General features: G+C 37.7%; 1 protein-coding gene and 1 long non-coding RNA gene across 9 annotated transcripts in view; one reads left to right on the plus strand and one right to left on the minus strand.

The window, feature by feature from the left end:
- The window catches only part of LOC111096171, a 101,258-nt gene that overhangs the window by 70,189 nt on the left and 16,077 nt on the right, over window positions 1-14,992 (plus strand). The window lies entirely within an intron of this gene.
- Window positions 1-14,992, minus strand: part of TBC1D32 (TBC1 domain family member 32) — a 211,472-nt gene that overhangs the window by 51,222 nt on the left and 145,258 nt on the right. For all 6 annotated transcript variants that reach the window (XR_005353848.1, XR_005353847.1, XM_038526673.1 and 3 more), the window contains 2 exons: window positions 5,686-5,811; window positions 268-351 (listed from right to left, as the gene is read on the minus strand). Coding sequence is in view for 4 of the 6 variants with exons in the window: in XM_038526673.1 (XP_038382601.1) it covers window positions 268-351; window positions 5,686-5,811 (210 nt within the window). In the remaining 2 variants the exon portion in view is untranslated. The remainder of the gene's footprint in view (window positions 1-267; window positions 352-5,685; window positions 5,812-14,992) is intronic.

Below are 14,992 nucleotides of genomic sequence, written 5' to 3' on the forward strand. Positions count from 1 at the left end.
AAAGACATGTCTTAAGGAAAAACAACTTTTGATGGGTAGAAAGAAAGAAAAAAAAAGAGTTCAAAAAGGAGTTAGAAAGTTACAAGAAAATCCAGACATTTGCAGAGAAGAGATTGAAACATATCTACACTGTACATAGAGCATCATTTGATTTTTAAAATGAGAAAACTTGTGCATATTTTTAATCTAATTAGATAGCTCTATGAAATATTATCTACTTTTTATATAACTAAGTACTTTTCAAAATTCAAGATGCTTAAAATGTACCTGTATATTCCACTGAGGGGAAGTAGCACTCAGATGGGCTTTCAGAGAGATGAAGCACAAATTTTTCAAGCAATTCTAGTAAAGCTGTAATAAACAAGAGAATAATTAGGATATTAAAGGTCAAGAATAATACATGATAATGCATCTCAAAAGTCACAGACTAGGAGATAAAACTCATCTGAACTTCTTCGCAGTTACACTCTTAAGGTGGTCCAATTCAAAACACGTACCACTTTAATATTCATAACAATGTTTCCGATGTAAATTAAATTTTAATTGCTTCACTGAGAAACTATTCAATGTAAAACTGGAAAAGAATCATCTGTTATCTTTAGATTCTCTAAGGATTACTTCAGAATTCGCCAAATGATTTCGATACAGAAAGAAAATCATCACTAATTAGGCTATAATATCTTATCATCATTATTCACACATACAGAAAAAAAATTATCTGAACTCCAAGACCACAATCAAGACTTCCTTCCCTTTCAACATCAGGACATATTTTTTTGTTTTATACACTTTGCAACTTTATAACTGTTCAAGACAAAAGGATCAAAAGTAAGCTTGCCAGCAGTTGGGAAGAGGGAAAGATGCATGGGCAGAACACAAGATTTTTAGGGCAGTAACATTCTTCTGTATGACCCAAAATAGCAGATAAATTTCTCCATTATACATTTGTTAAAATTCATAGAATGTGCAAACACCAAAAGTGAACCCTACTGTAAACTATGGACTTTGGATGATAATGATGTGTCACTATAGGGTCACTGATAGTAACAAGTTTATCAGTCTGATGTGAAGTGTTTATAGTGGGGGAGGTTGTGCATGTGTAAGGCATAGGATGTATATGGGAACTCTCTGTACTTTCTCCTCTATTTTGCTGTATATCTAAAACTGCTCTAAAAAATAAAGTTCACTGATTTAAAATAAGTTGGAAAAGATGCCTTTCTATCAGTGAAACAGTAAAGAACTGCATCAAAAAAAAAAGTAAGCTTTTTTCTATCTAGTTTAGAGGGGACAAATGACTCTTTCCTGGACTGGACTAATTGATAGTGCCATATAGATAATCCCGCTATGTTTGCATTTACTACCTCAAAATGTATATAATCAGTTGAATTATACTTAATATAGAATCCAGAATTATTTTTCTGGAAACAAATACATGTATAAAGTAAATGATATGCATATTCTATATAAATATAGCAAGTAAGCTTAAGTCACCTTCTAAAACTGTGTTACATTCAGGATATTGACTCTGACCTATATTAACTAAATGGACCCTTTATCATATCCAAGTGCATTTTAAGCACATAAGTCACAAAGTAATTAGTGTTCGACATGTGAAAAATATAAAATCAAACAGGAATAACCTGTGCTTTCCAACAACTGTAGCTCTGACAAGCTACATATCACAGTATTTTAATGGCTTATGATAAAAACAAAATTTTTAATCATTGAATTCTATTCATATTCTGATTTCAAGTTAAAATAAGTATTAAAAAGTATGAAAATATAGTAGTTAAGGATCAGAAAGGGCACGAGTATTGTCAATTATTTAAATTTACAGTAGTTTAATGGTTCTATCTTCACAGGCCTAAGGATAAATTCTCTCACTCATAAAAAAATCTTTCAAAGTATTTATCTATGAATCTATACATAAATAACCTTTGGTGAGAGCTTTCAACTTCCATGTGTTTGCTTATAAGTTATTTAATATTGACTATTGAGATTATAATCTTTTAAGAATATCTTGATGAATTTTAGAAAATCATTCTGAATTAATATATTCATTTTGCCCAGCAACCCTTATGAACAGCACTATGCACTTCTAAATAATTTGAGGAATAGGCTATAATTATGGAATAATATCAAAAACTGATCTATATATGATAGTTGAACCCATGGCTGAAATCTCATTGACACATCTAACTAATTACGAGAGTGGCTATTTATCTGTATGACCGACCACTTCACTTGTTGTCAATTCACTGAAAATTCCATGATCTATAACTCACAGAAATTACTTCATATAATGAAACACTTAATTTTAAATATAAATTAACTCTAGAATATTACTGTCCAGAAAGTTAACTATAAAATATTCTTTTCATCTTAAGTGGACCTTTTTATTTCAAATGACAGATCTGGAATTTCTAGAAAATCTTATAATCTTTAATTTTAGATTATAAACCTCCTACTTCATTTTTTTTAAGATTTTATTTATTTATTCATGAGATATACACAGCAAGAGAGAGGCAGAGACACAGGCAGAGGGAGAAGTAGGCTCCACGCAGGAAGCCTGATGCAGGACTCGATCCCAGGTCTCCAGGATCCTGCCCTAGGCTGAAGGCAGCGCTAAACCGCTGAGCCACCAGGGCTGCCCAAGACTCCTACTTTAAACATATTTATCCATGGAGTTGGACTATGACACGGACTATAAAACCAAAATTTATATGACACGGACTATAAAACCAAAATTTATAACAGATAGACAGATGATAGATAGATAGATAGATAGATAGATAGATAGATAGATAGATAGACAGACAGACTACAAAGGGACATGGATTTACCTAATGAGGAAAACCTGAGGACAAATTGTTCAGGGATAGTTGGGTATTGACTCTGCTTTCTCCCTTGGCACTGCTGTCACAACAAAAGCTGGTCCCCAAACTAAGGCAGCTCAGTGTTTACAAACATGCAAAACTTCTCCTGGATTTATTATTTTTTAATTATTTTTTAATCTTATATCACTGCTAGCATATCATCAGATCATAAGATAAATTACACCAGAGACCCAATTTTTCCCCAATGAATCCATCTTGCATGTAACCACCAAATGTTGGTTCCTTGAACAGCTGCTTCTTCAAGAATTAAATCATGGCTCCCATCTCTCTATCCCATGTAAAACTAAACTCATGGGTTTCAGGCACTTTGCAGTCTTACTGCATCCAACCATATCCACTCTTCATACAAATTGTAAGCACAGAAAAACTGTTTTTCCTCAATGTTCTCAAGTAGTTTGTATTCATTCTTTTCTCTATATTTTTTTAAGAAAAAATTATTTTGGATAATTATAGATTCTCAGGAAGCTGCTAGGATGGTACAGAAGCAGAGAACTTCCTTATCCCTTCATTTAGCATAGGTCTGCTGTTGACAAATTCTTCTTCTGAGAATTTCCAGATAGTCTATTCCTGAAGACTATTTTCAATGCATGTGGAATTCAAGTTAACCATTCTTTCTTACACCGCTTGAATGTCATGCTACCCCCTCTGTCCTCCATCTTTTCAGGTGAGAAGTCCACAGTCAGTGGTATGGATTCTCCCCTATAGGTAAGATGTTGTTTCTCCTTCTTTGCTTTCAAGATTTTTTTGTCTTTAGTTTTTAGAGGTTTTTGTCTTTAGTTTTTAGAGGTTTGACTATATTGTATCTTGGTGTGGATTTCTTTGGGTTTACCCTGTTTGTGGTTCTTGAATCCATAGATTTAGGTAAATTTGGAAATTTTTTAGCTATATTTCTTCAAATACATTTATAGTTCTAACCTCTTCCCAGGTCTCCAATGACACAAATATTAGACCTTTGTTATGGTCCCACAGATTTCTGAGGCTGTTAATTCTTTTTCTCCAAAAGTCTATTTCCTCTCTGTTGATATTTTCAAGTCACCAATTCTTACCTCTGTCCATTTTATTGTTGAACCAATTCATTCAGTGTTTTATTTTGGTTATAGTATTTTCACTTCTAAAATTGCCTTTTGGGTTTTATTTATTTTTTTGCTGATACTAATTTTAAATTGGTTGCATGTGTGAAACACATGTCTGGAGGGGAAGGAGGTGATTTGACCCTGTTACCACTGAGTGATGGTAAAAATCTTTAACACTCTAAATCTCCTCTGATACAGTCCTAGCAAGGGTGCCCCATTACTGGCAGGTAAGGAAAGAAGTCCAGGCTGTGCCCAAGCCTTGCCTGCAGGATTTTCTGTAGTATTTGGCTAGATTAAAGTGGTCACTTTCTAAAAAACAGTGTCTCTATAGGCTACCCCTTTCTGGTTCCTTTTGCTGTAGAGTAGGCATTTATTGACCTCATCTTTTTATCCTGCATCTGATGGCATTCTCAATCAATGATTCTAGGATAGATGAGGCAAAAAGAAAATTTAACAAGTTCAACTCTGAATTGCCCATAGATAAACATCAAAAGTCTCTGAAAACATAATTTTTCCAACAGCAAAATAAAAACATTTTTTATTTACCATTTTTTAAAGATTTTATTTATTTATTCATGAGAGACATAGAGAGAAAGGCAGAGACACAGGCAGAGGGAGAAGCAGGCTCCTTGAGGGGAGCCTGATGTGGGACTTGATCCTGGGACCGGGATCATGCCCTGAGCTGAAGGCAGATGCTCAACAGCTGAGCCTCCAAGGCATCCCTTCCCATTTTTAATTTTATAACAAATCATACAAATATGAAAACCATAAAGCATGGCTAATAAAGTGGACAATTTTAAATTATATCTTTCAAAACAAAAATCTACCTTATGTTTACATTAAAACCTTTTTCTCGAGGATCCCTGGGCGGCTCAGTGGTTGAGAGTTTGCCTTTGGCTCAGGGTGTGACCCCGGGGTCCTGGAATCGAGTCCCACATCAGCCTCCCCAAAGGGAGTCTGCTTCTCCCTCTGCCTGTGTCTCTGCCTCTTTGTGTGTCTCTCATGAATAAATAAAATCTTTATAAATAAATAAATAAATAAATAAATAAATAAATAAATAAATAAAACCTTTTTCTCAGACCTTTATTCAAAATAATGCTAATTATAAAATGATTTTTAGAAAATAAATGCACATGTAAATATTTGAATATAAAACAATGTATTTGCTAGTTTAGGAAATGTAGCTATTTCCTCAAAATAAAATTTCCAACTGCCTTGAGAGTGACTAAGTTTACTTGGCTGGATGCAGCAGAGTTTCCAGATATGTGTCAATAAAAAAGTCAACAAAGTTTCAAGAAATACAGCAGTACAATATATTCAGGTGAAAGTTGGTGAAACCGAGGAAATGATTACCTGGTAATAGGCAGCTCAGTCTTCCAACCTTGTTTACCAACACCTCTTAGTTTAAGAGAGTTTAGTAGTTTCTCAGATTTTAATATTTCTCTGGAAGTTTATGTGCTACCTACAATTTTATTCTTATTAGGGGTTGAGGGCTGATGGGCCTTTTCCTCTACCTTCGCTCTGGCTCCCAGCTTCCCTGCATTTCAGATTGTAATTTTTGCTTTCCAGGATTGTAAATTTCTCATAAGTCAATGGACTTCTGGAACCAGTATTATATATTCGAGACATGTCAACACTAATCTTTAGGAAACACAACTATCATTAATATAATTTTCATACCAAAAAACACCACAAAAATTAAACAATATACTCACCACTTCCACTAATTATATCAGGTTTGGCCTTCATCATTTTGCAAAATTGTCTTCGGCAGTTTTCTATCCACTCAGTTTGTTTATCAGACATTTTGAAGTGTAATAAAAGCTTGCCAAGATCATTGTCTAATAAGAAATACAGCATGTTATATCATTATAAGGAGATGCTAGAAACACCAAAAATATAAGTATTGCTGTTAAATATGTAAATAGTTACATATTCCAGAAGTACTATATGGCTGTCAGAAGAAAACAGACATTTTTCTGTAATTACATCTTACACCATCAATTATACTTATTTAAAGCCTATAAAATGAATTTATTAAAAGCTCACAAAATGGAATGATTCATAACCATAATTCTTGAATGTTCTTTTTCTTATATGAATATGATTCATTACTGAGTATTTGAAGCAACACACATCAAATAATAGATGTGATATATAGAAGATTTCACTACATAGATTGACATGTACATTATACTCTTTTCTTATGCACATTCAGATACGTTCTTCATTTCTTTAAGAGCAAAAAAAAAAAAAAAATAAGCACAGAGAATTTCTAGCCATTTATTTCCACTTGCAAAAAATTATACCAAATGTGATTGGTGCTGAAAGAGTATGTAGGGTTAAACTATAACTTCTTTCTAAGCAGTTTCATGAATACACAGCCAACTTCCACCTAATTTTATTTTTCCATTTTAACTTTAATTTTATTCCCATGAGATTTTTCCATCCTCCATTCTAATATCATTCTCATGAGATTTTGTATTAGAAAACATCTATAAATAATATATTTTAAAAGGATGTAAGTGTCCTTAAAAAAAGGATATACAAATATTTATTCAAGCAAACATATATACTATCTTCTCACACATGTAGATAAAGATTCAAGGGGGAGAAAAAAAAGCAATAATGTTCTCTTATTTTCTAGAAGATCATGGGGGAATAGGCAGTCACATAAACTCCTATCTTTTAACACTTTTCTTGAAAGAGGTTTGGGGATCAAAAAGGAGTAAGAACCTTTTGAAAACAGAGTCAAAGGCCAGACTGCCTCTGCCCAAATGTGTCTAGACATCTTATACTACAAAATATATCTGCCAAAGCTCTTTTTGGGCTGATAAATACCACCAGGAAGATAACAGTGATCAATCTATTACTGGGGAGAATTTCAACCAACTTCTACCTTCCTAAAAGAAATGAATAAAAATATAAAGCAAGTCCTTACTCTTAGAGATTTAAAAAATTAACCTATCATACCAAACTATTTTCATTTTCCATCCAATCTTTGTAAAAAGATTCAATATTCAATAATCAATAAATATGTATGGAGTTTTTCCTACTTGGCTACAACAATCAAGACAAAGTCACTTGTTCTCATAAAGCATATGCTTATATATATAAGTATGTATATATATATATACACATATATGTATGTGTGTATATGAGTGTGTGTGTGTGTATATATATGTATATATATACACACACACACACACATTATTGTAGTGCAATTAAGACACATTTATCATTCCTATGATCTAAATTGGTTTTATTTAGGGACACCTGGGTGGCTCAGCAGTTGAGCCTCTGCCTTTGGCTCAGGGCATGATCCCGGAGTCCTGGGATCAAGTCCCACATCGGGCTCCCCACAGGGAGCCTGCTTCTCCCTCTGCCTATGTCTCTGCCTCTCTCTCTCTGTTTAAAGAGATAATTAATAAAATCTTTTTTAAAAATTGGTCTTATTTAACCTTAAAAAAGCAACAACATATTACCCAGACCTTCATGGTTATATCTAAAAATAATGTTTAAATATATAAATAATAATTCATGTAAATAGGCCCCTATTTGACATGTAGATACCAAAAAGCCTTCGCATATCAAAGCTACATATTATTTTATACAAACACATGAATATATGAATAAATATACTAAACATATGCATACTCACACAAATATATGAACAAGAATGGTTTTGTTGAAAGAATATGTAATTCAGATATTTAGTACTATTCTCTTCTCTTTGAATATTAAGAACAAAATGATCCTGTAACATTTCATAAATAGCCTCAATCAGAAGCAATAAGTAGAGAAAAATTAAAGTTATTAAGTCAAAGGAAAAAATGATTCTTTTTATAAAAACTCTCAAAACCTTTAACCTAAACTCAAGAAATACCAAAGCTGATAACTTTGTTGAAAATTATGTTACTAATAACAAAGTTATAACGTTAAATGTATCTTAATATGAATTAGGTAAAGACTTAACTCAACAGCATTAAAATAATTTTCTTATAGTTTATCATTTAGAATATCTACATTACTTATTCTCCCAAGAACAAATTACTTAAAGCCTAATAAGAATCACTAGTGGCACATGGTTGCAAAGACAAATGCAGTTTTTCATCTGTATCTTCCTCTATATCATCTTTTGTATCTTTATGTAACCTGTCCTTTATAACTATCTCCTCCCTCAAGTAGAAGATGCCCATGTAGCTCTTTCATAAATTACCTGCTATTTAAAACTCCTACATTATCCTTTTCCTCTTCCCTCCTGCCCTGCACGCTCCTCTTGCCCTCCCATCCTTTCACACTTTTGTTATTGTTTTTTTTCATCTCATTCTGAGAAAAAGGACACAAGGCACCACAATTGTAAACAGTACTGAAGCAGCAGATGTGAGACACATGTAAGTCTATCAGTTGGTGGAAGAGCTAAAGGGTCCAGTTTACCCGGAAATTGGAATTTAGGCTGAGCCCAAGACAGAGTGACTACAAAGACTCCTACAGACAACTTGGTAACCTTTATATACATCTGGTTACATTCCTCCAATCAATGAGAGAGTAAGCCTTTCGACTTGCATTCCTCATAGTTAAAAATATTTAGTGATTTGATACAATGTTAACTGAAAAATATATATATCTGTAATATTCATGTTTGAGGGGAATAGTGATTCCTCTATTCCCCCCTCCAAATTTGGGACTAACAGAGTAGTAGATAGGAGTAGATAAATGGAGTCCAAGAAATCTGTTAGTACTGAAACAGCTAACATAGACACCATCACTTGGGTGGGCAAGCCAGTCTCTTTTTCTGTCTTCCTTTGCTAACTTGGGATTTTGAACAGGTTGGGGTGTGCCTGTGATTCCCTGCCACCCTGGGAACCACTATACCCTCCTTAGGCCCAGACTGCTGATCCAGGGTAGGGTGAGTGTGTGTCAGTGGAGGCTGGGGTGGAGGGGGCTGCAGTGTGGGAAAGTAGCTCTGAGGTTGACCTCAGCTTCTCAGCATAGTTGTCCTTTGGGGAGCTTGAGGAACTGGGGTCAGGCCAAGCAGAGGCCTTGGTGCTGGTTGGAGATGGGGCCTGCAGAGTCTTAGTTACTGATTTCATTTTCAATAAGTCCAGGTTTGTTACATTGGTTTCCCAATAAAAAAAGAAAATTGAAAAAAAAAAAAAAAAAAGATTTAGATGTACCTCTCATTATTGCCTGTATCATAAAGATGTTTTTGAGGATACCAGCATGGAGAATAATTATGACACGGAGCCAATGTAAACATAAACTTGTACTATTTCCTCTGATTAGTAATTCTAGGATCATTATGCAGCAGCTCGGGAAAGCTGTTCTATGTTAAGACAAATTGTAATATTTTAATAATCTATGATATAAACTGTCTTATATCTATTCTAGTTTGATATTAGTAGTTTGTGAGGAATCCTGTAGTTTTCATTTGAATGACTTCAGTTCCTGTAGTTTGCATTTGAATGCTGTCAGTTTATGTCCACTTTTCAATTTGACCTAAGGAAGCACTACTAGGTTTTGAGTGTGCCTAAGTGTTTGAGAAGCCTAAAGTCATTAAGATAAAACCTAACATCAAAAAATCGGAAGCCGACCAAATTACCTAGAAAACCTTCAAATTATCCTGAAAATCTATGAATTCGGCCTGAGATTTAAAGAGAGACCAGCTGGAATGCTACAGTGAGAAGAGTTCGCGCATCTATCAAGGTAGGAAGACGGGGAAAAAGAAATAAAGAAACAAAGGCCTCCAAGGGGGAGCGGCCCCGCGAGCAGCCGGGCTGAGGCCGGGGCGAGTGTCCCCAGGACAGGAGAGCCCCGTCCCGGAGGAGCAGGAGCTGCACCGACCTTCCCGGGCGGAAAGGGGCTCGCAGGGAGTTGGAGCAGGACCCAGGAGGGCGAGGATGCCCTCGGGTTCCCTGGGACAGTAACAGACACCTGCACGCCCAGGAGAGTGCGCCGAGCTCCCTAAGGGCTGCAGCGTGCACGGGGGACCCGGCGGGACCGGAGCAGCTCGGAGGGGCTCGGGCGGCGGCTCCGCGGAGGGGGCTGCGCGGCCCCGGGAGCAGCTCGGAGGGGCTCGGGCAGAGGAAGAGGCTCTGTGCGGAGGGGGCTGCGCGGTTCCAGGAGCAGCTCGGAGGGGCTTGGGCGGCAGCTCCGCGGTCGGGGTTGCGCGGCCCGGGAGCGCGAATCCACCAGCGCAGGCTTCGGAGCACAGGGCGCCGGGACACAGCCCAGGATCCCGCCTCCCCCGGGACAGGCAGAGGCCGGGAGGGCCCAGGACAGCAAGGATGCTCCTGCCCGAGCTGAGCAGATCAGCAGCCCCGCCCCGGAGCCTCCAGGCCCTGCAGACGGAGAGCTCCGGAGTTCCTGCGGGGGCTGAATCTAGGGCTCCAGAGCTGGCCCCGCCACTAGGGCTGTTGCTCCTGGGGCCTCATGGGGTAAACAACCCCCACTGAGCCCTGCACCAGGCAGGGGCACAGAGGCTCCCCCAACTGCTAACACCTGAAAATCAGCACAGCAGGCCCCTCCCCAGAAGAGCAGCTAGACTGACTGACAACTTCCAGGGGAAGCCAAGGGACTTAAAAGTACACAGAATCAGAAGATACTCACCCGTGGTTCTCTTTTTTTTTTTTTTTTTTTTTTTGATTTTTGATTTGTTTCCTTCCCTCCCCCACCCCTTTTTCTCCTTTCTTTCTTTTTCTTTCTCTTTTTCTTTTTTTTTTCTTCCTTTTTTTTCTCTTTCTCTTTTCTTTCCTTCTTTCTCTCCTCTCTTTTTCTCCTTTTCCCAATACAACTTGCTTTTGGCCACTCTGCACTGAGCAAAATGACTAGAAGGAAAACCTCACCTCAAAAGAAAGAACAGAAACAGTCCTCTCTCCCACAGAGTTACAAAATCTGGATTACAATTCAATGTCAGAAAGCCAATTCAGAAGCACTATTATACAGCTACTGGTGGCTCTAGAAAAAAGTATAAAGGACTCAAGAGACTTCATGACTGCAGAATTTAGAGCTAATCAGGCAGAAATTAAAAATCAATTGAATGAGATGCATCCAAACTAGAAGTCCTAACGACGAGGGTTAACGAGGTGGAAGAACGAGTGAGTGACATAGAAGACAAGTTGATAGCAAAGAGGGAAACTGAGGAAAAAAGAGACAAACAATCAAAAGACCATGAAGATAGATTAAGGGAAATAAACGACAGCCTGAGGAAGAAAAACTTATGTTTAATTGGTGTTCCCGAGGGCGCCGAAAGGGACAGAGGGCCAGAATATGAATTTGAGCAAATTCTAGCTGAAAACTTTCCTAATCTGGGAAGGGAAACAGGCATTCAGATCCAGGAAATAGAGAGATCCCCACCTAAAATCAATAAAAACCGTTCAACACCTCGACATTTAATAGTGAAGCTTGCAAATTCCAAAGACAAAGAGAAGATCCTTAGAGCAGCAAGAGACAAGAAAGCCCTGACTTTTATGGGGAGGAATATTAGGGTAACAGCAGACCTCTCCACAGAGACCTGGCAGGCCAGAAAGGGCTGGCAGGATCTATTCAGGGTCCTAAATGAGAAGAACATGCAACCAAGAATACTTTATCCAGCAAGGCTCTCATTCAAAATGGAAGGAGAGATAAAGAGCTTCCAAGACAGGCAGCAACTGAAAGAATATGTACCTCCAAACCAGCTCTGCAAGAAATTTTAAGGGGGACTCTTAAAATTCCCCTTTAAGAAGAAGTTCAGTGGAACAGTCCACAAAAACAAGGACTGAATAGATATCATGATGACACTAAACTCATATCTCTCAATAGTAACTCTGAATGTGAATGGGCTTAATGACCCCATCAAAAGGCGCAGGGTTTCAGACTGGATAAAAAAGCAGGACCCATCTATTTGCTGTCTACAAGAGACTCATTTTAGACAGAAGGACACCTACAGCCTGAAAATAAAAGGTTGGAGAACCATTTACCATTCGAATGGTCCTCAAAAGAAAGCAGGGGTAGCCATCCTTTATCAGATAAACTAAAATTTACCCCAAAGACTGTAGTGAGAGATGAAGAGGGACACTATATCATACTTAAAGGATCTATTCAACAAGAGGACTTAACAATCCTCAATATATATGCCCCGAATGTGGGAGCTGCCAAATATATAAATCAATTATTAACCAAAGTGAAGAAATACTTAGATAATAATACACTTATACTTGGTGACTTCAATCTAGCTCTTTCTATACTCGATAGGTCTTCTAAGCACAACATCTCCAAAGAAATGAGAGCTTTATTATTTTTTTTTTTTTTTTATTTATTTATGATAGGCACACAGTGAGAGAGAGAGAGGCAGAGACACAGGCAGAGGGAGAAGCAGGCTCCATGCACCGGGAGCCCGATGTGGGATTCGATCCCGGGTCTCCAGGATCGCGCCCTGGGCCAAAGGCAGGCGCCAAACCGCTGCGCCACCCAGGGATCCCGAAACGAGAGCTTTAAATGATATACTGGACCAGATGGATTCCACAGATATCTACAGAACTTTACATCCAAACTCAACTGAATACACATTCTTCTCAAGCGCACATGGAACTTTCTCCAGAATAGACCACATATTGGGTCACAAATCGGGTCTGAACCGATACCAAAAGATTGGGATCGTCCCCTGCATATTCTCAGACCATAATGCCTTGAAATTAGAACTAAATCACAACAAGAAGTTTGGAAGGACCTCAAACACGTGGAGGTTAAGGACCATCCTGCTAAAAGACAAAAGGGTCAACCAGGAAATTAAGGAAGAATTAAAAAGATTCATGGAAACTAATGAGAATGAAGATACAACCGTTCAAAATCTTTGGGATGCAGCAAAAGCAGTCCTAAGGGGGAAATACATCGCAATACAAGCATCCATACAAAAACTGGAAAGAACTCAAATACAAAAGCTAACCTTACACATAAAGGAGCTAGAGAAAAAACAGCAAATAGATCCTACACCCAAGAGAAGAAGGGAGTTAATAAAGATTCGAGCAGAACTCAACGAAATCGAGACCAGAAGAACTGTGGAACAGATCAACAGAACCAGGAGTTGGTTCTTTGAAAGAATTAATAAGATAGATAAACCATTAGCCAGCCTTATTAAAAAGAAGAGAGAGAAGACTCAAATTAATAAAATCATGAATGAGAAAGGAGAGATCACTACCAACACCAAGGAAATACAAACGATTTTAAAAACATATTATGAACAGCTATACGCCAATAAATTAGGCAATCTAGAAGAAATGGACGCATTCCTGGAAAGCCACAAACTACCAAAACTGGAACAGGAAGAAATAGAAAACCTGAACAGGCCAATAACCAGGGAGGAAATTGAAGCAGTCATCAAAAACCTCCCAAGACACAAGAGTCCAGGGCCAGATGGCTTCCCAGGGGAATTCTATCAAATGTTTAAAGAAGAAACCATACCTATTCTCCTAAAGCTGTTTGGAAAGATAGAAAGAGATGGAGTACTTCCAAATTCGTTCTATGAGGCCAGCATCACCTTAATTCCAAAACCAGACAAAGACCCCGCCAAAAAGGAGAATTACAGACCAATATCCCTGATGAACATGGATGCAAAAATTCTCAACAAGATACTGGCCAATAGGATCCAACAGTACATTAAGAAAATTATTCACCATGACCAAGTAGGATTTATCCCTGGGACACAAGGCTGGTTCAACACCCGTAAAACAATCAATGTGATTCATCATATCAGCAAGAGAAAAACCAAGAACCATATGATCCTCTCATTGGATGCAGAGAAAGCATTTGACAAAATACAGCATCCATTCCTGATCAAAACTCTTCAGAGTATAGGGATAGAGGGAACATTCCTCGACATCTTAAAAGCCATCTACGAAAAGCCCACAGCAAATATCATTCTCAATGGGGAAGCACTGGGAGCCTTTCCCCTAAGATCAGGAACAAGACAGGGATGTCCACTCTCACCACTGCTATTCAACATAGTACTGGAAGTCCTAGCCTCAGCAATCAGACAACAAAAAGACATTAAAGGCATTCAAATTGGCAAAGAAGAAGTCAAACTCTCCCTCTTCGCCGATGACATGATACTCTACATAGAAAACCCAAAAGTCTCCACCCCAAGATTGCTAGAACTCATACAGCAATTTGGTAGCGTGGCAGGATACAAAATCAATGCCCAGAAGTCAGTGGCATTTCTATACACTAACAATGAGACCGAAGAAAGAGAAATTAAGGAGTCAATCCCATTTACAATTGCACCCAAAAGCATAAGATACCTAGGAATAAACCTAACCAAAGAGGTAAAGGATCTATACCCTCAAAACTACAGAACACTTCTGAAAGAAATTGAGGAAGACACAAAGAGATGGAAAAATATTCCATGCTCATGGATTGGCAGAATTAATATTGTGAAAATGTCAATGTTACCCAGGGCAATATACACGTTTAATGCAATCCCTATCAAAATACCATGGACTTTCTTCAGAGAGTTAGAACAAATTATTTTAAGATTTGTGTGGAATCAGAAAAGGCCCCGAATAGCCAGGGGAATTTTAAAAAAGAAAACCATATCTGGGGGCAGCACAATGCCAGATTTCAGGTTGTACTACAAAGCTGTGGTCATCAAGACAGTGTGGTACTGGCACAAAAACAGACACATAGATCAGTGGAACAGAATAGAGAATCCAGAAGTGGACCCTGAACTTTATGGGCAACTAATATTCGATAAAGGAGGAAAGACTATCCATTGGAAGAAAGACAGTCTCTTCAATAAATGGTGCTGGGAAAATTGGACATCCACATGCAGAAGAATGAAACTAGACCACTCTCTTTCACCATACACAAAGATAAACTCAAAATGGATGAAAGATCTAAATGTGAGACAAGAGTCCATCAAAATCCTAGAGAAGAACACAGGCAACACCCTTTTTGAACTCGGCCATAGTAACTTCTTGCAAGATACATCCACGAAGGCAAAAGAAACAAAAGCAAAAATGAACTATTGGGACTTCATCAAGATAAGAA

This window comes from Canis lupus, chromosome 1, assembly GCF_011100685.1.
Source record: "Canis lupus familiaris isolate Mischka breed German Shepherd chromosome 1, alternate assembly UU_Cfam_GSD_1.0, whole genome shotgun sequence".
NCBI lineage: Eukaryota > Metazoa > Chordata > Mammalia > Carnivora > Canidae > Canis > Canis lupus.